At 43.0% G+C, this 26,860-nt stretch overlaps 1 protein-coding gene across 4 annotated transcripts in view; it reads right to left on the bottom strand.

Moving 5' to 3' along the window:
- Window positions 1–436: 436 nt before the first annotated feature.
- The window catches only part of Usp44 (ubiquitin specific peptidase 44), a 46,632-nt gene continuing 20,208 nt past the window's right edge, over window positions 437–26,860 (bottom strand). Inside the window, exons 1-7 of one of the 4 annotated variants that reach the window (XM_076920017.1) lie at window positions 26,449–26,541; window positions 14,922–14,995; window positions 12,905–14,408; window positions 9,741–9,936; window positions 7,696–7,804; window positions 3,324–3,529; window positions 437–2,131 (exon numbers count right to left, since the gene is read on the bottom strand). In XM_076920017.1, coding sequence (XP_076776132.1) covers window positions 1,932–2,131; window positions 3,324–3,529; window positions 7,696–7,804; window positions 9,741–9,936; window positions 12,905–14,329 — 2,136 coding nt within the window. In that variant the 5' untranslated portion in view covers window positions 14,330–14,408; window positions 14,922–14,995; window positions 26,449–26,541 and the 3' untranslated portion in view covers window positions 437–1,931. Of the gene's footprint in view, window positions 2,132–3,323; window positions 3,530–7,695; window positions 7,805–9,740; window positions 9,937–12,904; window positions 14,409–14,921; window positions 14,996–26,136; window positions 26,425–26,448; window positions 26,542–26,860 lie in introns of those variants that run through there. The other 3 variants (XM_076920016.1, XM_076920014.1, XM_076920015.1) reach the window with 3 other exon arrangements.

Here is a 26,860-nt window from a genome sequence, read left to right as displayed (position 1 = left end):
TATGGCCTTATAAAGGAAAGCAAAACCAACACAAAGCCAAAAACAACATGTGTTTGCTTACTAGCTGTGTATCCCTTAAACTCATTGTTGCATTTAGTGATGTCCCTCTTACTGGAACAAAGTCTGCGTGTGAAGTTTAACAGTAGTGCCTTTAGTAAACTATTTTACAACCTAAACTGTTGGGTTTTTGTTAGAACAAGAGTGCAGACATCCGTGGTAGATCTGAGGTATTTAATAAGAAACAGGTTTCTTTTTCATCATTTGCATTTTGTTTTCAATGCAATTTTAGATTCACAACAAAATATAGTGAGAAGCACAACAGGCTGCTGTGTGCTGGTTTCATGTTTTGTTTCTTCCTTTTAATTACCAGTAAAAATAAGGTGCTACAATGTGTTGACTCAAAACACAGTCCTTGAAATTAAAGGCTGGACTCGGTACCGTTATCACATAAATCTTTAATGAGGTATATTTAACAGTTGATGCAACAGTTTGCATACGTGTTGGGTAAGTGAGCATTTTCAGATCTAATATACTCCAGCTGTATTTTTGGCACAAATGATTCTTCTGTAGGTTGATGCAGTTTTTGTTGGAGTTTCTGATAGGCTGCTTGCCCCAGGTGACACTCCTTTCAGAAGTCTGTGCTAAAGACAACTAACTCTTCCTGGCATAGAAGTAAGCTGTAAATAAAGTCACTTTATTTAGCAAGAAGGGAAAAAGCTTCTCCCAGTGGCTAACAGGGACCTTGGGATCTTTAGGTTGGTGGAGCCCCCTTTCTGAGCTGGTTGGGCAGTAGCGGCGGCGGTGGTGGCGGCAGAGCTCCATAGGCCTGGAAAGCTTTCTTTAGAACGTAGCAGAAATCTCTCTTGCTTTCAGTAAATTCAAGTTTTGATCACTTTTAGTGTTTTTAAAGAGGGGCCAGGGTCCTGAGAGAGTCCCAATGGTCACATAATCCTAGCAAGAGTCAGGCTTAGTTTACTTCAAGAAAAATGAGATCTTAGATGTAACCCCCAGTGCCGTGCTTGAACCGTTGTCTTCTCTGCCGTATACATGTCCCTATGCATTTGTGTCATTCCTTTGAACTGAATCTCAAGTACGTAAGAGATCTACAATAATTAAACATAAAACTCACTTCTCAAACTACATTTGTATCATCTCATAATGTACTGGTTTGCTAAATTCAAAATTTTGTGACTGCTTTATTAGAACTATTTTTTCACTGCCCATAGTTCCAAAGTTCATTATAGTATACCATTTGTAAATCTGCCATTTTCACTTTGAATTCGTGCTCAATAAAGGACAGTTATGGAAGCAATAAATGTAGTGAAAGAGCAGTATCTGCATTAAATCTATTCTGAGCCCTGTAGAAGCATGAAGCCTCAGGAATAACTGGGCCTAGGCGATGCTTCAGCATCTCACTTCCAATCTGTTTACCTCCAAGGGGGCAGAACTGGAGTTCATACACCAATGGCTTTCTTTTCTTATTAAGAATCTGTGAAGAGCATCTTCCCGTGTACTTCGACTCTGTATAGAAAACAGCTACAAAAGATAAATAGGTGACAATATATATAAAATGATGCCACCTGAATTTCTTTAGTAGATTGCACAAATTCATGATTTGAGGCAATTAAGACATCAAAATATAAGAGGTAATAATAGTCTGAGGTAAACACTAAAAGTATAAAACTCAAAATATTTGAAAAAAATTTTAGTTGGCCTATAGTTGATATACATATATTTATAGTTTTGTTTCTGTAAAAAAAAAAAAAAAAAAAAAAAAAAAAAACCAAAAAAAAAACTTTGTAGTTAAATACACAATGTCTAAACACAGCAGGCACTGATCATAATTACAGAATAAAAACAATGAAGCCCAGCATCGTAAGTCAGCCCATTTAAAAAGTATATATACAAATAACGAGAGCCCACTGTCTGGATCAGCTAAGGACTTCATTAGAAGAGGCATCAGTTTCTTCACTGGGGTGTTGGCTATTGGACAGGAGCTCAGGAGGCAAGAGTTTCGAGTGTCCATTCTCAGTAACTCGCTGAGTATAAAATAAGATATAAGCTTGGGCCTTGCGTACTTCTTCCATAGTGCACATGCTTAGCTTGGAGTCGTTGCAGTGTACCCAGAACCCTAGAGTGAAGCACAAAGAGCAGTAGTTGTAAAAGAATTTCAAAAGTTTCCACTACAAAAGCCTCTGACTGGAAAAGAAGAGTTTCTTGCAGGAAAGTAATGGCAGGCTCATTTTCTTTGCAGTGGGAAAGTGTTACTCTAGAATTCTGTCATATTCCTTTTATGCAATAACCTATCTGTGCTTAGTAGTTTGGAGTTACAGAACCTGACACATGTACCTGACACCTTCTATTCCCAGAGGAAATAGTAATTATTGCTTCAGCTACTTACTATAAAGCACAGTATAGTCCTAGTAGGTTTTTTTTTTTTTTTAAAGATTTATTTATTTTACTTAATGAGTACACTGTAGCTGTCTTCAGACACACCAGAAGAGGGCATCAGATCCCATTACAGATGGTTGTGAGACACCATGTGGTTGCTGGGAATCGAACTTAGGACCTCTGGAAAAGCATTCAGTGCTCTTAACCACTGAACCATCTCTCCAGCCCAGTCCTAGTAGTTTTAACAGATTCTTTATGAGAATAGCTTTTTGCTGAGGAAAGCAGAAAGGCAGCTGTAGAAGGGACTTGGAGGACAGATGAGGGTGACTCTGTTAAATCTGAACGAGTATCTGCCATCTCCAGGTCATTAAATAACCTGTTCTCTAACAAACCAGTGAACATACAAGTGTGACTTTAAGAAAAACTGGTCAGTGCTGGGCTTGGTAGCACACTTGGGAGGCAGAGGCTGGGTTATCTCTTGAGTTTGAGGCCAGCCTGGGCTATACATTGAGTACCAGGTCAGCCAGGTTTACAGAGAAACTGTCTCAACACCAAAGAAAGAAAAGATTACATGTATATTTTGGCTGGACCTGATGGCACATGTCTTAAATCCCAGCCCTCAGGAAAGGCAGAGGCAGGAACACGGCAGTTCAAGGCCAGCCTGGTATCCACACTGAATTCCACAATAGCCAGTTACATAAATTGAGGTTCTGTCTAAAAAAGTATCCAAACCTATAAAATGTTTTCTGTACCCCACCCTACCCCCAACCCACCAAAAATCCAGCAACACTGACTGCAGAAGGCCTTTGTCTGACAGAAGGCAGGTGGGTGATCAGGTGACTTAGTGGCCAACTTAGAAATTGCTAAAAACAAAAACCTAAGCAGAAGCTCGCAAGTCTAACCCAATATAAACTTGGTTTTCTTGGCTCTACCTCCTTCAGAATTGTAGCAGTAGGCAGTGTAGTGTCCTGAGCCAAATCCTTTTCCATGGTGGATTACGACAGCAGATAAATTATAGATAAAGCACTCTGGTCTGAGAGTGTTCAAGGTCTCCCTGCAGCAATAGGGCTCCATGTTTAAGGTTTCCTCAAAGACAACATGAACGCCAATCTTCTCTCGGTTATTACGCCCTGACCATCTAGGAACAAAAACAAGTGACACTTCAGAATCAAGGGAAGAAAGCTTGCCATATGTAAGTCTAGACAGCTTTATCGGTTTTTTAACGGTTGATTCCGCAGAGTGTGTAATCTAAAACAGCAGTTGTATGTGACACATGTTCTTAGTGCTGAGTAGCTGTGGAGGGATATGTGTTTCTTCTGCAACAAGGCCCAGTAAAGTCGGCTTTGTCAGTTTAACAACGCGTGCACGTAGCGTTGGGAGTGTTAGACTTGGTAGGCAAGCATCTCACCACTGTGCTATATTCCAAGCTCTTCGTCATTTTTGTTGCCACGTGCTTGTCTTTTCAGACAGGGTCCCATGTAGCCAGGGGAGACCTTGAACTTCTGAATGTCTTGCCTTTTATCCCCCCTCTCCCCCAAGTAGTGTGGTATCACAGCCTTGTGCAACTACGGCAGGAGGCTTCCTGAAATAACTGTCTTCTGGAATGCAGAGATAAAACCTAGAGAATGAATGCTAGCCTTGTGAGTTTCACATTCTGCCTTGCTATGGATGGCATGAAAGGGGCATCTCGAGTGGGAGGTATCTTTCTTTGATGGGTAGGTTTGAGGAAAGAGAAACACAGGTATCTTTTAATTTCTAAGAACAATTCACAACTCTTACACTAAGTCAGTAATGTCTAAGTGACAAGAATCAAATAAGTCTCTGTAATGTCACTTTGTTCCTTGGTGTGTCCCATCACCGGATCTTGGCACAGCAAGGAGCATTTTTATCACTGACATATTAAAACATGAAGTTGATGCAAAACAACACATGCTGAGAGGAATATACACTGGTTCCCTCCTCCTCACCCCCGAGACAGGGTATCTCTGTGTAACCCTGGCTGTCCTCGAACTCAGTCTGTAGACCAGGCTGGCCTCGAACTCAGAAATCCACCTGCCTCTGCCTCCCAAGTGCTGGGATCAAAGGCGTGTACCACCACTGCCCAGCTATACACTGGTTTTAAAGAGAAAAAGATGTAAATATTTAGTATAGTGCAAAATGGTGCAGAAGTAAAGGCAAGCCATGCGAATTATACAGCTTGCTGGGCCAGAAAGTTCTACTCCAGTGTGTGAAGCTGTGTGCTAGCCGGTGGCCCTCCATTTCCTCGGACCTTCCTTGGGATTTCAGAAGGGCTGATGAGCCTGTTGTATGCACTTGAGTGGTCAGAGGCTGCTGAGGCTGTTTAGACTTCCAGTCCAAGAAAAGGGAGAACCAGAGATACCAGAATGAATACCAGATACTATATAATGAAGCTTCCACACAATTTCCCTCAAGGTCTGGGCTTGAGCACTTCTAGACAGTAAAACATAAAGGAGTGGGCATGTCTGGGAAAGGTTTATGTGCTGACTAGTTTATTTCTATTTGATACAAGCTATAGTCATCTGAGAGTAGTGAACATTACCTGGAAGGCATTTTCTTAATTACTAATTGATGTGGCAGCCTCCTGTGCGTGGTACCACCCCTGGATAGGTGGTCCTGGGGTCTATAAGAAAGCAGGCTGAGCAAGCTTTGAGGAGCAAGTCAGTAAAGCAGCACTCCTCCATGGCCTCTGCATCAGCTCCTGCATCAGTTCCTGCCCTGACTTTCTTCAGTCGAAAACAGTGATGTGGAAGTGCAAGCCTTCTCCTTCCCAAGTTGCTTTTGGTCCTGGTGTTTCATCACAGCAAAAGTAACCCTAGGATACTGGTCGTTGTTGTTGCTGTTGGTTTTGTTTCTGTTTTGTCCTCCCCAGTACCTCCTCTATCCCTATTGTTCATCAGGATTTTAAGATGTCCTTTGTGGTAACAGATAAATTCCAATGTAAGATCCACCAGCAAGCTGAGGGGACCTAGGGAAAGGGAACCCGCTGATAACTAAAATCTTTGTACTGGTGTACTTTCTTTTTGATGCCTTTTTTCATATGGTTATGATGTTTTTCTCTAGAGACATGGCTACTGGGTAGTTTATTCCAGTGCATCCTAAGTAGCTTTGAGTTTGCACTTCCTGTGTAAAAAATGATTTTAAGAGCCGGCAAGATGGCTCGGTATAGGCAAAGGCAAGCGGATTTCTGAGTTTGAGGCCAGCCTGGTCTACAGAGTGAGTTCCAGGTCAGCCAAGGCTATACAGAGAAACCCTGTCTTGAAAAACCAAAAAAAAAAAAAAAAAAAAAAAAAAAGGCTCGGTATAGGTGGAAGAGCCTACTGCCAAGTACTGTCCCCACAAAGAACAACCTCTGGCAAATTGTCCTTGGACCTTGACACGCACACCACCGAAGCACATGCTCCCCTACCACCACCACCAAAAAAAAAAAAGTTAAAAAAAAAAAAATCAAGACAAAGAATAATTTAAAATGATAAATTAGCTTATTTCATTGCTTTTTTTTTAAAAAAAAAAAAAGTATGATAACTGGCATTTTTACAGTGTCATTTTATATTTTACAGTGTCCTTTTTAGGACTTTCCCACTGCTTTCTAATACAGAAGGTATGGTGGCACATGCCTTTAATCCCAGAGCTGAGGCAAAGGCACTGGTAATCTCTAAATTTGAGGCTAGCCTAGTCTAGCCATAAATCCTTGTCTTAAAAAGAAAAAAAAAGTGATATATATATATATATATATATATATATTCTATTTATTTGTATTTCATGTGCATTAGTGTTTTGCCTGCATGTAGATGTCTGTGTGAGGGTGTTGGATCCCTGGGACTGGAAATAAAGACAGTTGTGAGCTGCTGTGTAGGTGCTGGGAATTTAACCTGCATCCTCTAAAAGAACAGCCAGTGCTTAACTGCTCTTAACTGCTGAGCCATCTCTCCAGACCCTGATATATATAGTCTCAGTCTCCACTGTCCTTATTACTATTAATTGCTCAACCCTGTCTTCATTCCTCATTCATTCATTCATTCATTCATAAGTTCTATTCTTCCTTCCATACCTTCATTCACGCTGCTCTTTGGTTTCAGTGATCCTCCCGAAAGACACTTCCCTTTATTTACCTGAAACTTCTGGGCATGCTCCATGAGATACATTCTAGGCCTTGAGATCAGAGGATTAAAAGGGGGAACAGTGGGAAGCACAATCCTTGGCCTTGAGATGTGGCATTTAGAAACAGGAGTCAGGAGTGAGCTGCCAGCAGCAGCCGGGACGTCTGCTCTTCCAGATCAGTCGTCCCAGAGGGACTGAGGCAGCAGCTATTCAAGTGCCAGAGCGTGTGGGACCGGGTGGGCAACTTGAAGCTGCAGATGGTTGGCACCGACAGATGACGGGCTGATGCAAGGACCACCCCAAGGAGTGGGTGTCCAGGCACACATGCATGCCCATATCATTCTGCCCGAAGAGAAGCACAGAAACTGCAGTGGATCTGCCTTCCTCAGAAAGAAAGGTCAGCAGTGGAAGTGAAGACGCTCAGAGCCAGCTAGGACTAGAGAGCCGCAGTCTAGAAATATGGAGGACCTTGAGGGTGACAGCTAACGTCCGTCTTTACCAGAAGCTTTTCACCTGTACCAGAATTGGGTGGTGGTTTCCAGGAGCCTTTTCACTGTCCCATTAATGGCCTGCTGACCTCCCCTGAAGGAATGTACTGGAGGGAAGAGAACACGGAGAGAAGAGTGGAGTGGCCTCTTAGCAGAGGCACCCTTTGTAAGGAAGAACTTTTCCTTAGGCACTGGTCATTGCTGAGTTTCTGTTCCGCTTGGTAAGAGAGACGTAAGCAAATTAAGCTACTTCCTTGCAGACTGGTTTTGCTGTGTGTTGGGAGTGGCATCCTGTGCTATACTGTTAGGATCTATGCTTTAGATAGGATTCATAAAGGCATGGCCATATCATCTAAGACCTGAAAGGCTTAGGACCCCAAGTATCCTAAGACAGGCTCTGGGAAAGTTAAATACTTTTGTTAACACCCTTCCTCAAATCCGACAGCACTTGCATATAGTTCTTTACCTAATTCTTTCTGTGTGTGCATACCTGTAATCTTGAGGAAGGAACCTACCATCTCTTACAGAGCATTCATATGTCTGCTGACAGCATCTTTAAGAGCTACAAGTCAGTCAACGGCCAAGGTTAACAGTGCATATCCGGAAGGGATGCTTTCACTTCTGTAATGCATCCTAAGCAGAGGGATGACCCAATTACTCCCATAAGTGGTAGACAACTGCAACTAACACTACTGACCTGAATCGTTTGAGGTGCAGTCTGAGAACCTGAGGTAGGTGGCATATCATAAGCTGTTTCTGGGCTTCTGTGAGTACAACTGGTTTTGACGAAAACTTTCTACGCTTTGCTAAAATACAAATAAAATAAAAACAGTTTCAAACATTACAAGGAAAACCATGAGTGAACTCTTTGATGTAACTCACCCACACTGGCCCAGGTATAACACCATGCTAGAGGTGAGCACAGGCTTTGATCTCAGGAAATGTAGTGCATTTTGTAAGACGAGAAATGGATGTGTAGTCAGGGTAGACATAAAAGAAAGTACGAGACTTAATAATAATCCTGCAAGGGCTAGAGACGAGGCCCAGCAGCTGAGAGCAAGTGCTGCCTGGCAGAGAATCCAGATTCAGTTCCTGGGACCCACGTGGAGGCTCACAACTGTCTGCGACTACAGGCCCAGGGAATGCTACACCCTCTTCTGGCCTCTGCAGGCACAACACATGTGGTATGCTTTTATACATACAGGCAAAACACTCACGCAAGAATAAACTAGAACGCCGCTATATATTTAAAAGTAGATTTGACTAGGCCAGCTAGCAGGAGAAAGTAAACATTTTACTCCATACGGTCTTTAATAATACGCTTTCTGAACTCTTAAGAACATAAGGTCAATTCATTTAGCCTTCACTAAGCCAGTCCCAGGCACATGGCTGTGTACTGCACATAGCCTTCTGTGTTCTTAGCTTTACCTGGTAATGCTTCCCAGGCCTCTTCCTTGCCGCACCAGTGTCATGCTCTTTTTAACAAGAACTCAAGGTCTTGTCTCCCCTGCTTCCCTTATGTCCACCTAGGGCCTGTGCCCTGGAGTCTCTGCTGGCCCATCCACTCCCAGAGCGTGCAGGTTAGCAGCTGCCTCTCATGTCTGCTTGGGGTGGCTTCCACTGGCTACTAGAAGCTTTTCCTCCAGGGACCCAGTTGCTATTAAATACTCTGTTCCTGCTTTTGGACTCTGTGTATGGCTACACAGGGAGCCAGGCTGGGCTGCTGGCTTCTACTTGCAAGTCTTCACCTTCCTGTATTAAAGCAGCCCTTCCAAGCCTGGATTTGTTGGCCTCATTACATATTCAAATTACTATAAAACTATATTCTACATGTATAATATTATCTATCCCAAAATTTTGGTGATGAAGATATTTGGGACATTTTAAACTCATGCTAACAAATCTGACAAAGGCCCATTGCTCTCTCAAGTCCTGTAGATAGATCTTAGGCTATGTCATAACCTAATAATGTGAAATTAAGGCAGCACCCAGAACAAAATGTGACTTTAAGTGGTTCTAGGAAATAATCAAAATATATCTCTTCAGCTGCCTAGCATGCAGGAAACACGAGGTTTAATGCCATAGCACTTTTTTTTTTTAAAAGTATCTCAAGTTCTTGTATCATTTTTTTTTTGAGACATGGACATTTTTTAAATAAACTATTGTTGAGTCAGGCATCCACCTTTAATCCCAGCACTTGGGAGGCAGAGGCAGGCACATCTCTGAGTTTGAGGCCAGCCTGCTCTACAGAGTGAGTTCCAGGATAGCCAGGGCTATAAAGAGAAACCTTGTCTGGGAAAACCAAAATAAATAGATAGATAGATAGATAGATAGATAGATAGATAGATAGATAGATAGATCACTGTTATTTTATTCTATGTGTATAGGTAAATGTTTTGCCTTCCTGTATGTCTGTCTGCACACCACATGTGTGCGCCTGAGGTGGCAAGAAGTCATCAGACTCCGTGAGACATTTGAGCTGCCACATGGATGCTGGGAATGGAACCCTGGGTTCTATCAGAACTGCCAGTGCCCTTACCCATTGAGCCACCTCTCCGGCACTACAAGAAGAAATTTAATATCATCAATAATGATCATTATCAAGTAGAAATGCCTGATTTCTTTTGCAGAACTTAAAAGAAAATCATTTTCATAGCTATGACAGAAGCACTTTCTTCCAGGTTCCCTGGTCTCCACCTAACATTAATGTTACAAAAGTGCAGAGAGACGGGTCATACTCACAGTTACAATGGTCACACACGTAGATTTTCCCTTCTAAAGCTTCTGTTTCTGTAAATTTACCCAACATATCAGTAACCAGACAAGGCTGGGAGGCAGCATCTTTCCCACTGCATTGGTATCTCTCTGGAAATTCCAGTGACAAGTCCCAGAATGGTTCTATAGTATTTGATTTGTTGTCACAAGCAAGACATGTAACCTGCAAAGGAAAATGTTACTCCACTTTACAGTCTTTCTGGCAAAGCACTAACTTTCACTAGAGGTCACTGCCACACAATGAGCTTTTTTTTTCTATGAATGAACCACGAGAAAGCTGACAAGCCGGTTTTACCATCTGCCAGGACAGCTGACTGGAACTTTTTTCTTTAAGAAGCTATTAGGTAGGGCTGGTGGCATGACTCAAGGGGAAGGCACTGGCTGCCAAACCTCATGATGACCCAACTGAATTGCATTCCTAGGACCCAAGGAGTAGAGGGAGAAAACACAGTTCTAACATGTCCTCTGATGTCCAACCATAAAACAAAGGAGCTCTAATAACTAGAGGCAATTTAGTGATTGGGTTAGTTAATGCCATCAACCCAGCACATGAACAGTTAACGATATTATAAGCTGAATCTATATGCAATATGCAAAACAGGGCTGGAGAGATGACCTGGCTATTGAGTGCCAGCTGCTCTGTTCTTGCAGAGGTCCTGAATTCAATTCAATCGTCTATAATGGGATGCAATGCCCTCTTCTGGCGTGCAGGCATACAGGCACCAAAACAAGGCAAAGACAAGGCAGACTTCAGTGTAACAAACCAACACGAATCTTACTAGAATCTTACCAGAGGTAAGTCTAGGAGTTCAGCACCAAAGTCAGGTTTTGAGACGTTTCTTGAAGTGCCCTAGAAGTCTATCACATGACTTCAAGGAGGAAAGACTTCTAGGGGAGAGAGATGAGTGGCTCAGCAGGATGCAAGGCCCAAAGCAGAAGCTAAATGTTTATATAACAACTTGTATTCATTTTGGGGCTGGAGAGATGGCTTAGCGGTTAAGAGCACTGACTGCTCTTCCAGAGGTCCTGAGTTCAAATCCCAGAAACCACATGGTGGCTCACAACCATCTGTAATGGGATCTGACACCCTCTTCTGGTGTGTCTGAAGGCAGCTACAGTATACTCATATACATAAAATAAATAAAATTCTTTTAAAAAATTTTACTCATTTCAAGATTCACTCATTTATAAAGTAAAAAAGAAAAAAAAAACAGCCATTCTTACACTACTGGAAATCTAAGATGAGAAAATAACTTTCTGAAAATTATAATTACCTACTACCCAAACTACTCTGTTTCTTAAAAAATTCTATGTACTTGTGTGTGGGTGTGCATGTGTGTGATGGCGCTCTTCAGGGCCAAAGGCACTGATCCTCCAGGAGCAGGAGGTACAGACATTGTGAGCTGCCGGACATGGTGCTGGGACTGAACTTGGGTCCTCTGCAGGAACAGTACCTGCTCTCAACCATTGAGCCATCTGCCCAACCCCCAAGCTACTCCCTTTGGATAACGTAATCTAGGACTGTGTCACATGGAAAACAGGAAAAATACTAATTTATCTCGACATAATAAAACATTGGAAATAGCCCCAAATCTACAATGGAGGTATAATTAAATAAGTTATGGTAGAAACAAACAGAAATGTTTTGACAAAAAAAAAAAAAAAGGATTAAATATTTTTTTAAGATTTATTTATTTTTTTTTTAAATACGTGCATTTGCGTGGTGGATGGAGTGTGTATGTGAGTGCAGGTGCCCACGAAGGGCAGAGACCCTGTGGCTGGAGTAAGGGTCAGTTGTGAGCCACCGGGTGTGGGTGCTGGGAACCAAACGCCAGTCCTCTGCAAGAGCAGCGACCAATTAACCATCTCTCCAGCCTAGTGGTTCTCAACCTTTGGATCAAGACCCCTTTGGTCCCCTAAGACCATGGGAAAACACATTTACACTAAAACGCATAACAGTAGCAAAATTATCGGCATGAAGTAGCCCCTTCTGCCTCTGCTAAAATACAAAGGAAAGCTGTAGGTTAAGGGAAAACAGGGGCTTTCAACTGGTGACAGTTTACCAAGTCCACTGGCCAGAGGACCACTGTGAAGATGGAATCTAGTTTGCAGGCCATCCTTCCACAACAAGGAAAACTTATAGAAGTGCCTGATACAAAGGAAAACGATTTAGGATTATTACTCTAAAAAAAAACAAAAATCACATTTCTTTACCTTCAAAGTTTCCTACTTGTTCAAAGATTTTGATCCTTATACTTTTAATAAAAGGATGTTGCCTTAAACTGCTCATGTACCGTATCCATTCTCTCAGTACAACAACTATGTCCTCCAGGTAACTTACGCGCGCGCGCGCACACACACACACACACACACAGCATTTTAAATGAGAGCACATAGTTTTTCTCTTAACACCGCTGTCTCCCCAAATAATTGAGACTGGAATATTATATTTATTTAACACTTTAAGGGCACAACAATCGAGCAGTATTACTCTATTTTAATCCTCTAAACTAATCTGGCTACTTCCCAACCAAAGGCTCTCTCTGCTTCAGGTCAAGGTATGAACTCCCTACAGCAAAGACTCTCCCCCACAGCAAGTCCCTACACTTCCTCTCTCACTGTCTTCCCCCTCCCCTGGCTGGGAGGAAGTCCAGCCCTATTCGCTCCCCTGCTCAGCCATTGGCCATTGGCTGATCAGCTAGCTTTATTGACCAATCAGAGAATAATTGGGGAGCAATGTTTACACAACATTGAGATTCTTAGAATAAGGATTTCAACCAGATATGGGGGCACAGAAACCAGCATTTGAATAATTCAAGGATAATCTTTAGGCAGGGCACAGCAACATTATGCCTACCCATAATACACACACACACTCTAACCTGGAAAACATAGTTCTTTCAGCTCGTCCCCCTGAAAAAGCCTGATTCCACAAATACACAACCATTTCCAGTGATTCACAGAGATCTGTAAGTTAACAGAAGACTTCTTCACACATTCGTAAAAGAAATCTATTCTGACCTAAAAATGCCACCAACTTTCACACACTAGATACATACAGAATACCCAGTTGTAGGCTTCAATTTAGGAATTGCCTAAGATGGTTAAAAAATATGGCAAGAAATCCATACCTGACTAAGAAGTTGTCCGTGAAAAATGTTATTTACAACATTCAGAACTTGCTCGATAAGTCTTCGTTGGGACGTAGGGATGAGAGCTGGTAACTTGGTTCCGGTTGTCTCTAGTTCACGTTGTATCTTATCCAGAAGTTCACAAAGAAATTCCTGAGCGTCTTGCTGGGCGTAACCACGGAAAGCCGGGATCAGCTTCCACACTGAGTGAAGCATAGCAAACGGCGAGACCAAGGCCCACTCTCCAGACCACATGACTTGGAACAGGGTATGTAATTCATGACAAAGAGAACTGTACGGTGAACTGGGCTCCCTTGGCTGAATAAGCTCCATGTTCCGCCCTTTTGAGACCCCTCCACTTAGGCTTGATGATAAACCCGAAAGTCTGGAGCATGCGAAGCCTTTCTCTTGCCCTTCGTTCATCTGATGTGCTGCCGCCGCCACCGCCGCAGCATCCGTGACAGCCGAGTGCTTGTAGGATCGGGCCTTATCACTGGCAGCCACAGCCAGCCATTGGTTCAGGTCCAGCTTTAAAAAACATTGTCGAAAAATGAGTAAATGACTCAACACTTGAAGAACAGAATTCATATAGCAAGTATTTCCTAAATTTCTCAGTCCGGTTACACCAGGAGTTACTGCTGGCCTTCGTTTGATTAAGGAGTCGCTTACTTTTTTAAGTTTTCCGTCTTCCGAGGTAGGTAGCGCAGCTTCATCCTTTGCCGGGGATGCTGGAGGTAGTGGCGGTACCTGCACTGGAACGATTTCGATCGTGGCCGCGTCAGACAGGCCTTGTAAGCGTAAACTCTTTCGCGGGGGCGTGCTTTCCAACTCGGCTTTCAACTGCTGCTCTATCTCCTGCCTTCTCTTCGCCTCTCTTTTTGCTACCGCCCTCTCCTGAGTTTGCTCTTGCCTTTTTCTTCCAATCGGTGACTGCTCAAACCAAGTTCGAAAGGTTTTCCCCATGAGCACCCGTCTCCTGTAGCAGAGGGCGGTGCACATTGGATCTTCATTTCCAGGCAGAGATTGGGTGCCGTCGTGTAAGGAGAAAGAATCGTCCTGTGCATCCACAGGATGTAAAACCGAGTCACTCTGAACCACACAAGGGTAATTTTTACCTTTGATTGCACTTAGTATACTTCGTAGTGACTTCAGGTCTCCAGCTGCGTTATCGTTTAGGACATAATCGTTACAAAGATAACAGAAAACGTACATGTTGTTCACCTCGAATGCAACGGGATGGCTGCTTTCTTGAAAGTGCTTCAGTGCGTGCTCTTGGATATACTGCCCACAGGCGATGTGGGAACAGCTGAGGCAAGCCCAAATCGACTCGGTTGTGTTACAGACCACACAGTACCATTTCTGAGGGTCCAGGATGGAATGGCCTTGAGCAAGCTGCAGCTGCTCAACGTGCTGGCACCTCTCCATTGTTAGCAGATACCTAGTCTGTCTGAGAAACACATAATCCAGATGGGCCTCTCTTCACAACACTGGGAGCATCTGAAAACTAAGCAGAACAAGATCAGGTTCTTCCATAAGATCTAAGCGAAGAGTCCTCATTTATAATTTCCCAAGGTTAATATTATAAATTGTCTGCCTCTCAATCTTATTTCTGCATTGTCTGTCACAATACTGGAGGCTGTTCTGTCTCTCCTTGCTTTGGTTTTCCTCTCTCTCTCTCTCTCTCTCTCTCTCTCTCTCTCTCTCTCTGTCTCTCTCTCTGTCTCTCTCTCTCTCTCTCTCTCTCTCTCTCTCTCTCTCTCTCACACACACACACACACACTTCTCTTTACTTCTCCATTGGGTCTACTTAAAAACCTTTGTTTTTTATTTTCTGTCACCATATAGTGGTGAAAAATTAGTGACCAGTTTCCAGTCCATTAGAATAGTATTTATCCAACATGCAGAGAGTCATTTCCAAAATCGCATGTTTTTTTTTTTAAGTATTTTGTACATTAAACACACACACACACACACACACACACACACACACACACACCTTTCTACAACCACCCGTTACCTGGGTCTTGGAGGACTCTCGGTCTGCATCACTCCTCAAACTGTCTACAGGCAATATGAAGTCAGCAAAGAATTCTGTGGAGGAGAATGGATAATCAGTTCTCTAGGTGACAGAGCAAACTGATGGCAAAGAGGCTTGAAAATTAGGCAAGTATGGCTGCCACGGTGGAGCAGTTTTGAAGAAGGGAGCAGAGACAGAGTTAGTGCTTAAGAAACAAAAGCCTGCTACCCACACCTGTGGGTTGTCCTCTGGCCTCCACATGTACTGAAGCACAGACAAACAAAAAACGTAATTATAAAAAATGCAGACAGGAGCACCTGGCTGCTCTTCCAGAAGACCCTGGTTCGATTCCCTGTAGCCTCACAGTGTCTCAGTCACCTGGATCAGGGGAATCCACGCTCTCTTCTGGCCTCCAAGGGCACCAGGCATGCACATGGTACATATTTATACATGTAGGCAAAGCGCTCATACAAGTAATAGGTTTAATACAGTGAAGGGCTGGTAAGATGGCCCAGTGGGTAAAGGTGCTTGCCACCAAATCTGAAGAAGTTATATCCCGAGGGACCCACAAGGTGGAAGGGCAGACTCCACTCTCACTGGCCTCTCCATCTCTCCATGAGAACTATGGCATGCATATGCCTATACACAAAATAAGTAAATGTAATTTTAAAATGCAGAGAAAACATAGCTACAAATTAGGTCTCTAGAAAATAAGATCAGACAATAACTATTCATTTAAATCCTTGGAGGACCGATAGAGTGCTATAATCAAGAAAAATTACTTCAGCTCTAGAATTCTCTTTTCTCTTGGTTTTCTGAGATAGGACCTCACTATTCATATTAAGCACAGGTTGGCTTTGAACTCTCAATTCTTTGGACTCCACGGCCTTCTAAGAGATGGGATTACAGGTACATCCCAGTGCCACAACTAGCTCATTATAGAAAACAACAACAACAAATTGTTTTGAGACAGGGCTTCATGTCTCCCAGGCTGAGCTCAGTGTCACTATAATCTGAAAACAACCTTAAGTTTCTGATTCTCCTGCCTCCACCTTCTGAGTACTGGGATTACAGGTGTGTGCACCACACCAGGTTGAGGATGTCCTACGGATGATCTCGGGACTTTGTGCACAGAAGGCAAGCACTCTAATGGCTGGGCCTCATCCCTAGGCTCATCGTTTAAAAAAAAAAAAAAAAAAAAAAAAAAGTTTAGAGAGGTAAGATGAGTTAGTACCTTATACAACACTCAGAAAAAATGACTCAATGGGGAAAAAGCCTGCAACGGATTTATCATGAGGTTATGACTGGATAACAACCATTTTAGCTAGATTGTACCTTTTTATCCATACACATTTTACATTCTTGAAAACAAGGGTAGTAACTGCAGACATCTCAGGTGATCACAGCTAAGGATAATAGTTTAATACATGAAGGCCGACTTCTAGGTTGGATGTGGTGACCCACACTTTTATTCCCAGTGCTTGGGAGGCAGAGACAGGAAGATCTCTGCGGGCTTAAGGCCAGCCTGATCTACTCAGAGTTCCAATGCAGCCAGGGCTACATACTATGAGACCTTATCTCAAAAACTACTGAGTTTTACAATAATTTCCTTATTTGGGTTGATGTTATTCTCCCAGGAGACTCCTGTGGTTACAAGCAGATTTGCCTATTTCCTTGCAATTTTAAATTTTTTTCTTAGATGATATCTGTGATTATCAGTGTAGCTGCTACTCAATGAAAACTTGGTCAGAGGTCATTTCTCTGACGTATTAAAGTATGGGAGAGGTGTCACAGGAAAATGGTGTTGAACTCTGGAGTTGGAACTTACTACACATCACTTGGGGCTCCTGATGTAGCTCTCCGTGAGCAGGTACCAATTTGGCCCAGGCTTTCCTTCCCTCCTGCTCTTGCCCTAGGCGTCCACCACTTACTGCCTGACAAAACTACAAACCAGAGTTGTTTTAGTTCAAAGTAACCCTGGTAGGAATATCAGTGAGGTGATAGGCATATTTATATCTGCAACACACAGAACACTTCCTAGCAATAACACAGCCATCAGTATATCTTAATTGCTAATGGTAACTTAAAAAAAAAAAAAAAACAAAAAAACAAAAAAAAAAACAACAACAAAAACCCCCCTAAGAATTAGAAGAAAAAATGTGGCTGGGATTGTAGCTCAGTAGGAGAGTGCTTGTCTAGCAGATTCAAACAAAAAAAGAATGCTTGTAGACAGGAGCCAAGCCTAACTGTCATCTAAGAGGCTTTACCCATCAGCTGATGGAAACAGATGCAGAGACCCACAGCTAAACATTAGGCAGGGCCTAGACCTATGCCCACTATACATACATAGCAGAAGTGCAGCTGGTCTTCAAGTGGGTCCCCTAATAATTGGAGTAGAAGCTCTCTCTGACTCTGTGGCCTGCCTTTGGGTTCCTTTCCCCTAACTGGGCTGCCCTGTCTGGCCTCAGAGGGAGAGGATGCACCAAGTCCTGCTGCTAGACTTTGATGTGCCAGGACGGGTGATGGTGTGGGGGGAAGGGATGTGAGGGTAGAAGTGGGAGAAGAGAAGGGAGGGGGCTGCAATCAGAATGTAAAGTGAAGAGAGAATAATTAACACACTATAAGTTATAATTCCCTTCATGCTGATCACTTCTTTTCAGAGTTTCTTCTCTTTAGCCAAATCAGGGATTAGTGGGTGTCAGGATGCTATGAAGAAGCTGGGCATGGTGGTGTACACTTTTAATCCTAGATGACACAGGCAGATATCTGACTTTGAAGGCAGATATCTGACTTTGAAGCCCGTCTGGTCTACAGGGTGCACTCCAGGCTGGTCATCGCTACTTGGCTTGTCTCACAGCAAAGCCATACCAAGGTCTAACCTCTCCCATGGGTAGTTGCATTTTAAAAGGGGTCGCATCTTTTTAAAACCTAAAAGACGGTGAAACAGATGGTTGGAATCACAGATCAGGAGAGTTTCTGGAGCAGGCAACCTGTCTGTACTGTCAACTTCTGAAAGGAGGCAGTAAGCCATGGGCACCCAGGGAAAGAGAAGGAAGAAGGGAGGGCCAAGGTGGTAGTTCTCCTCCCAACCCCCTCACCCTGGAGATCCAATCCACTCTCCTGCCTGAGCCACAGCTCAGAGGAGGCATTAACTCTGTTTGGCTCCAGAGCATCATATATATGGCTTTGGCATGTGTGTCTGAAAGAGCCATGAGAGAATAAAAACACTGACATCCCTCCCAGATTTGGGTGAAATATTACTTGTGTGTATATAACAGCACTGAATACTTCCGATGCTCTTAGGGTAATGTGCCCTGGAGGGACTCAGATGATCGGTACAACAATCCTATACACTTTTAAAACATGCCACACACGCCTTAAGAGGCCGTTAAATGGCTTTTTAAAACCACATATGCATCTTTAGAGACAGGTGTACTTACAAACGTTATAAAAAGCTTTAGGTTATTTTCCAGTGTTTAAAGACAATACATTTTTAATTTGTTCACTGCACTGACTTGCTTACTTCATGCCCCAGTAACAGGGATCACGAGTAACAAATACACTCGGGAACGAAATTTTATAAATAAGTCTTGTAAGAATAATGTAGTCTGAACACTTCTACTCAAGTTAATTTCTTTAAAATGTGCTAGTCATAAAGCAGTAGAGATGGCTCAGCAGCTAAGAGAAAATCTTCACCAGCTATGTATCTAAAAGACGACTTGTTTCTAGAATATACAAAGAACTAAAAAAACTAAACAAAATAAATAATCCAATTTAAAAATAAACATGGAGTGAGCTTGTGAAGAGAAATCTCAAAAGAAATAGAAAAGGAGGGTGGGCTTGGAGTGACTCAGGCCAAGGATCTCAGCGCTCAGGAGGCAGAGGCGCGAGGCTCCCTGAGCTCCAGGGCAGCCAGGGCCAGAGAGTGAGACCCTGAGTCTCTAAAAAAGAGACAGAAAGAGAAAGAGAGGAAGGAAGGGGAAGGAAGAGAAAGGAAGGGAGAAAGAAGGAAGGAAAGGAAGATGAACAGACAGAAAGACCGACATACAAGAAGACAACAACAAACCCCAGGTGTTGTGGGAAAGAGGAACACATGACCACTGCTGAAGAGAATGTAAACTGGTCTTATAAAAAAATCATCATGGAGTTTCTCAATAAGCTAAACCCAGAACTTTTACTGTCTGCATTCTTGTTGACTTTCTACTTTTCCACACTTGCACAAGAATGGCGTACTAAACTCTGGCATACAGCATTCCAGGGTTTATCTAGCCTGCAGGGCCAAAATCTTTCAATGCTCTCAGCAGCAAACCACTTCCAAAGCACCTACAAGGCACGTGGTCGGAGAGTCACGGCAATGGCCCAGCCTCCGGGACCGTCTTTCTATATTGCTTTTCTTGTAACTGTGCTCACAGCAGTTTCAGGAAGGAAAGGGTTTTCTTCTCCTGGTTCACAGTTTGAGGTAAAGACAGTCAGTGTGGGAAGGGACAGCAGCAAAGGCGGCTCATAGCCTTGACTAGCATCCCAGTGAACAGAAAGCAAACAGCAGAGAGCGCTGAGGCGGGAAGGGGAACTACCTCTACAATGAAGTATCTCTGAGAATTCCATCAAAGACACACGGTACACGAGTGTCTCTCTCCTTCCTAGGTTATTCTGAATCCAGTCAAATGGAGAGTGAAACTAACCATTACAGTAGCTACATTTTCTTACTCCAAAAATTAGTTATTTCAGGAATCTGGGGAGATGGCTCAGTAGTTAGAGCACTTGCTGCTATTCCAGAAGACCTGGGTTTAGTTCCCAGCACCCAAGTCAGGTTGTGAGCCTGCCTGTAACTCCAGTTCCTGAGAATCTAATGCTTCTAGCTTCCAGGAGCATTGCACTCATGTAATTAAAACTTTTAATTACAAGTAGTGGTGGTGGCACACACCTTTCTTTAATCCCAGCACCTGGGAGGCAGAGGTCCGCTGATCTCTGAATTCGAGGTCAGCCTGGGCTACAGAATGAATTCTAGAACAGCTAGGGATACACAGAGAAAGCCTGTCTCAAAAATAAACAACAACATAAACCTAATATTTCACTGGGGCCAGAGTGATGACTCAGCAGTTAAGAGCCCTTCCTGCTCTTTGTAGAAGACCTGGGGTTTGGTTTCCAGCACCCACAACTCAGAACCAGCTATAACCTCACTTCCCGAGGATCCACTGCTCTCTTCTGGCCTCTGTGGGTACCAGACACATACATAATACATATACATACATGCAGGCAACACACAAATAAAAATGCATCCTTTAAAAAATAAAACCAAACTGTATTTCATTATAAAGTCTAGTTTTCTGGGGGCCGGAGAGATGGCTGTGTGGTTAAGAGCTCTTAGTACTTTTGTAGAGAACCCAGATTCAATTTCCTACCCCCACACGGCACTCACCACCATCCATCACTGCAGTCACAGGGACTGCAGCTCACTCTGACGTCCATGGGCAGCCGGCATACACGTGGCGCATGTAAATACATGCAGGCAATCCTCTTGTACACAAAACTAAATCAATCTAAAACCAATTTTACTATTCTAGTTATTTTCAACATGACCTTTTCAGCTGACCACTTCTTATATTAATTTTTTTATGACACTTGAAAAGAAAGCAGGCTGTGGTAAAATATGATTACAAACTTGGGAAGCTTCTACCAGGTTAGGGGGATAAAGGTCAATACTATGAATAATCCAACCTAAATCTTCTAATTAGTGCAACTATTGGCCCATTTTTCAGATTCCTTGAAAGACATTAAAATGAAAATCAGGAAAGCCAGAACACATAATAGGCAACTAAATTACAAGGCAATAAAGTAGCAGGATGAGGGAAACAGCTAGTGGATATTTCTAAAAAGAATTTTGGAATTAAAATGCCAATAGACCCTAAATTACACTGCATCAATTCTTCCTTAGTGCATATTGTCAAATAAATATATAGAACTTATGTTTTATAAAATTATGTATTGCCGGGCGGCGGCGGCGGCGGCAGCGCACGCCTTTAATCCCAGCACTTGGGAGTCAGAGGCAGGTAGATTTCTGAGTTCGAGGCCAGCCTGGTCTACAGAGTGAATTCCAGGACAGCCAGGGCTACACAGAGAAACCCTGTCTCGAAAAACCAAAAAAAAAATAAATAAATAAAAATAAAATAATGTATTATAGACACAGTTTTTATAATTATAAAAATTAAAGTCTTGGAAGGCCAAAAAATAAATTTAGAAGTCCTTTACATGGTATATTATTCAAATTCCAACACAGTGTTCACTCTCTTATTCTCATAGGTTGGTTATTTCCCATATTACCTTTTTTGTTTGTTTGTTTGGTTGGTTGTTTGGTTGGTTGGCTGGTTTTTTGTTTTTCGAGACAGGGTTTCTTTGAGTAGCTCTGGCTGTCCTGGAACTCACTCTGTAGACCAGGCTGGCCTGGAACTCAGAAATCCACCCGCCTCTGCCTTCCAAGTGCCGGAATAAAGGCGTGCGCCACCACTGCCCAGCTCCCATATTATCTTTTGTTAAAACGTTTTACATATAAACCACCAACCCATTATAACCAGAATGTGAACTATTGTCTTAAAGAAGCAGACACACAAATTTTATATGACCATACACTCTTACTTCAACTAAAAAAGAGACACAGATAGGGATATACCACAGACATAAAGAGCTTGCCAAATACACAGAAGACTCTGGTTCAAACCCTAGTACCCAAATAAGAAAACCATACCACAAAACCTACAGGTACTGTACATTTAACAGAATAAAATTGCTACAGTAATCCTGAAAATCAGGCATAGAGCATAGTGATCCATACCTACATCTTCCCAACACCCAACACTGAGGCAGAAATCCAGTCAGAGAACAGCCTGGGCTGCCTGAGAGACCCTGCCTCAACTAGAGAAAGAAACGTAGACACCTCCCTCAGGCAGATAGGTTAAAGCAAACACATGTTGAATCTCTCTTTGACAAAGGTAATTTTAATTTTCATTCTTTTTTGGGGGGTTTGCAAGACAGTTCTGCGTGGCCCAAGCAGTCCTAGAACTTGCTCTGTAGACCAGGCTGGCCCTGAACTCAGAGATCTGCCTGCCTCTGCCTCCTAAGTGCTGGGATTAAAGGCGTGTGCTGCCACCATCCGACTACAAAAGTAATTTTTATAAGTAAATTTACAGTAATGCAAAAAGTTTTTTTTGTATGTGTTCACATGCACATATGCGAACACGCTTACCATAGTGCATATGTCAGAGCCCGTGTGAAGGTCAGAAGTCTACTGCTCCTCCCATTCTCTCACTTGGTCAGTCTCCCCTTCTACCCAGTGGATGGCAATGAACTCCGACCCTGGTTGGCTGTGCAGTGCTGCAGGCCTGCCTGTGATTCTTTTTACTAAGTTACAACTTAAACGGATCCTTTAAAGATGGTTACAAGTGGGTAGACTTCCCATTCGTCCCCAGTGAAAACTGGGAAAAAATGGCCATTTCAGTGGCGGGTAGGTTTTAGGAATTACGAACCGCAGTAGTTACAAGCATTTGCATACGGATGAAAATAACATCATCCACAGTTTATAGTTAATTAGGAAAACCCTACCTACTTGTAAATAGTTTTCAGTTTTCTATTTACTTCATGCAACTACTGCAGAAGTTTGTCCTCTTAAGAGACGTTTGTAGAATGCCTGGGGTCAAGGCATAGTGTTTGGTGGACAGAAGCAGGCTCAATATTTTTGGAGGGACAAATTATTGACTGAAATGAATACAATAGCCTCTCTAAGGCTCCCTGGCCCCTATTATTCCTATTATGTGCTTCGGCACCTCTCTATGCCAATCATGATGTATTTCCTTCCCTTCCCTCCAAAAGACACTGGTTATTCTTTCTTCCCATGGAAATCTAGAAGCCATAATTACCCTGATCCTCCTCATTAACCAATAAAGAATTAGCCTTTCCCTGGGCCTTCCTTATAACTAGCTGAAGGTTTTTTGTTGTGTTTTGGTTTTGTTTTTTTACATAAAGCTTGAACAAAGCAACCCCTGCCCCCTGGCTACTCGAATCCCTTACTCCCATTCCTACTTATAAGTAATTAATTTGGGGCCAATATTACCAGTGTCACACCAAGACATTTATACATCAACTTCCTAAGGCAAACTTCATTAACAGCAGTGAAAATGTTTAGAAAAACACAGGCATTCAACCATGGGTCTAATAAATTGAGATGAAATAATTTTTACAAAAACGTATTCTAGTCTTTTTAGTACCTTCATGATGTGATCTGACAAATACAACCTTAGACCAAAAAAAAAAAAAAATTTTTTTTTCTCCCCTAAAATTGGCAAAAATCACAATAAGAATGAATTCTTGGGGCTGGAGAGATGGCTCAGTGGTTAAGAGACTGCTCTTCCAAAGTCCTGAGTTCAATTCCCAGCAACCACATGGTGGCTCACAGCCATCTGTAATGGGATCCAACTCCCTTTTCTGGTGTGTCTGAAGAAAGCTACAGTGTGCTCATATACATAAAGTAAATAAATAAATCTTAAAAAAAAAATGAATTCTTACATTTTTAGTGTCTGAAAGTGCCATCAAGAGTTGTACTTTTCAATGACTATTTAAGCCAGTGTTTGTACAATTGTCCTATTTTCTGGTTTCCATGTCACTAATTTAGTTTGGCCTCATGGCAAAACTGTTCTCCACTACTCAGAACAAATTGGACACAGGATTCATTTCCTATCTTGATTAGTCTGAGCCCATACTGCAGACTCTTCTTCCATCTTCCTCGACAGACAGACACATTAGAATCTGGCGCCCATGTTTGGTCTGTCTAAACTTAAGAAAGTGAAAGAAACCTCAAACCTCCACTTTTCTGCTACCAAGAAGGTAAAATAGTACCCTCCCCTTTACCTCTGTCATTCAAAAACTAAGGTCAGCAAGCAGAAATAGGGGCTTTCCCTCGAGTTAGTAGGTAATCTGGTTCTGTGAAGGAAGTACAAGATAGATGGATAGATGGATGGATGGATGAATGGATGGAGATAGATAAATAGATAGATGAATAGACAGATGAATACATAGATGAATAGATAGACAAATGGATAAATAAATAAATAGATTGATTCTGCCCTCAAACAAACCAATCAGTATATGTATACTGATTATACAAGTATCGATCAATATGTATACAATTATACAAGTATCATGTATAATTAAAAACGCCACCATATTTTATGAGATTGAAGTTCTTGGAGGAAAAATCTGTTAGAGTATATATAACTGACTTTAGAGTAAAAAGTCACCTTAGGGTAAAAACTGACTATAGGGAAAAACCTATAAAAGGGAAAGGGGCAATTTTATGTGTGGATATTTGGATCCTCCATAGGTTTGTTTGTTTTTTCCTTTTTTGAGACAAGGTTCCTCTATGTAGCCCTGGCTGTCCTCAGATTCACTATGTAAACCACTAGGCTGCCCTCAAATTCATAGAGATCCAACTGTGTCTGACTCTCAAATGCTGGGATTAAAGGTTCCATCAGGAGCCTACTTTTTTTTTTTTTTTTTTTTTTAGATAGACTTTCACCTGTAGCTCAGATACAATTTTTTTTTTTTTTCAAGACAGAATTTCACTGGTGGCTCTGGTGACTTTAAACTCGTGATGCCCCTGCCTCAACTTTGCCCAGCAAAGCCACACTAGATCCCCAGCCCTTGATTTAAGAGATACTCCAAAACACATATTATTCTACAGTATGTTAATGCTGATTCATTATCTCTTTAAACATTTTAATTAAAAACAACAAAACAAAAACAACCAAACAACAGCAAAAAAGCAAGCAGACTGGATTGTGTAAGAAACCAAGACCATGTCTACCTTGCCTTTAGTCCCAGCACTAAGGAGGCAGAGGTAGGTGGATCTCTGAGTTCGAGACCAGCCTGGTGGAGATTCAAGAGAGCCAGGGCTACACAAAGAAACCCTTTCACAAAAAAGAAGAGAGAAAAGGGGGGTGGGAGGGCAGAGAGAGACAGGGCGGGGGTGGGGTGGGGGGGATAAAAGAAAAAGAAACCAGGAGTGATATACAAAGTAACCAAAACATTCAAACTTTCTGTACTGTACCCACTGAACTATTTGTTCAATAACAGAATATCTCAAATTTAGTTTGGGATAGTATAAAGTGCTAGACTGAAAAATCTAACACACTCTATATATAAGGCTGGGAGTGCCAAGGAATCTGAGTTCCAGGCCTGCCAAGGCTACTTACTATCTCAAAATAACAACAAACAAAACAACTATAGGAATCTGAATCCGGAAGAGAAAACCTAAATTTGTCAAATGTTCAAAATCTCTCTCAAATTATCCGAGATGATAAAATAAAGACAAAACATTATGCATTAAAAAAAAATATCGTTTCATCTCTTTTAGGGCAAATAGGTATTGAATCTCATTAAGATTATGGAATCAAAGATGAATTTAACTCGTGTTTGGATATGAATATGATTACAAACACACAGTCAATTATTTTTCTTTTGTTTACACGTTTACACCAAACACCGGTTTTCAAGAAACCTTACTCTGAAATTGCCGGCTCAAAGTGTTATCCATCCCTACTCTGGTCCCACAAGCAACTCCCAACAGATTAAAAAAAAAAAGAAAGAAAGAAAGAAAGAAAAAGAATTCAAGCGTAGGGACTGAAGATCGTATTTCCATGCTAATTTCACAGCTCGGTTGTTTGCTAAATGTTATAAATTAAGATTTAAAAGGGCGAGAAAGCTTGAAGAAGTGAACTTTCCAAGTTACTTATGTTATCCTGAAGGAAATTATCCGGCTACCGGTAGAATTTACATCAGCTTAATATTCCACTCGAGACAATGACTATCTTTCCCTTTTTTCTTACGGCTGTGGAGGGACGAGTCCTGTCTAACTTTGAGCAGCCGTTTCCTCTCCTCACAATGACCTCCTCTTTCCAATTACCCCAACAACGTTCCTTCTCCTCCAAGACAGCGGGGATGGTTTTAGAAAGCTGGTATTCCAAACTCGGACACCACCAACGAGGATCGGCGGGTGGCAGCAGGTGCTGGGCAGTACTGCGACCCGACCGACGCAGGGAAGGCGAGTGTCACCTCCCGGCGATCAGAGAGCCGGCGGCGGGATGTGCCGGCATGTCCCCGGTGCTCGCACCCGCAGCGCCCGGCCCACATCCGCCCCGCGCCCTCCTCCGGCCGCGCTCCGGTCCACCTGAAGCATCTCCGGTACCAGGGAGGTGACCAGCGGACTCAGGGCTGCAGGACCGCAAGACGCACCGAGGCTTCCCAGAGGCGCCAATTCTAAGTTCGCCGGCGCCGGCGCCTCTCCACCGCGCGCCCCTTGGCTCGCTCCCTCCGTCCGTCCACAGCCCCCTCTCCTCTCGCAGGACCCCCCGGCTGCCTGCGGGCGGGAAAACTCCGTCAGGTGCCTCCCGCCCCCCGGCTCCCGTCGGACGTCCGCTCCTACAGGGGAGCCTCGCTCAGCCAACCGCCGCCGCGCAGCCGCGCGCCCCTCTCCACTCACCGGCACGAGCCCGAGCAGCCATCTTAGCGCTCACAGCGCGCCCCCGGGCCCCCTAGTTCGGCCGCATCTGGGAGCCAGGGTCCCGGGCTACGTCAGCAGAGACGAGGCCACGCCCTAGCCACGCCCACGCGCGAGGCCACGCCCCTTGGTTGTCCTGTGTAAGCGGAGCTGGTACGAAGGAGCGAGCGCAGGCCACCCCGCATCCCACGGGCACATGGCTCTGTGTGGACGACAAAAATTTCCTTTCAGGGCGGGCTTTCCACTTGCCGCAGCCTTCGAGGCCGGGAAGAGTAAGTCCACTATTAACCACATGCTTGAGAGATGCTAAATATTCCACCCGTGGGCGCTCACACAGAGCTCCCAGATTTTCTGCTACTCACACATCTTGGAATCATCCATCCATCAGGCAGCG

Source organism: Arvicanthis niloticus, chromosome 22, assembly GCF_011762505.2.
Source record: "Arvicanthis niloticus isolate mArvNil1 chromosome 22, mArvNil1.pat.X, whole genome shotgun sequence".
Classification (NCBI taxonomy): domain Eukaryota; kingdom Metazoa; phylum Chordata; class Mammalia; order Rodentia; family Muridae; genus Arvicanthis; species Arvicanthis niloticus.
The sequence above is the reverse complement of the archived record's forward strand: the minus strand, read 5'-3'. Positions and strand labels throughout refer to the sequence as shown.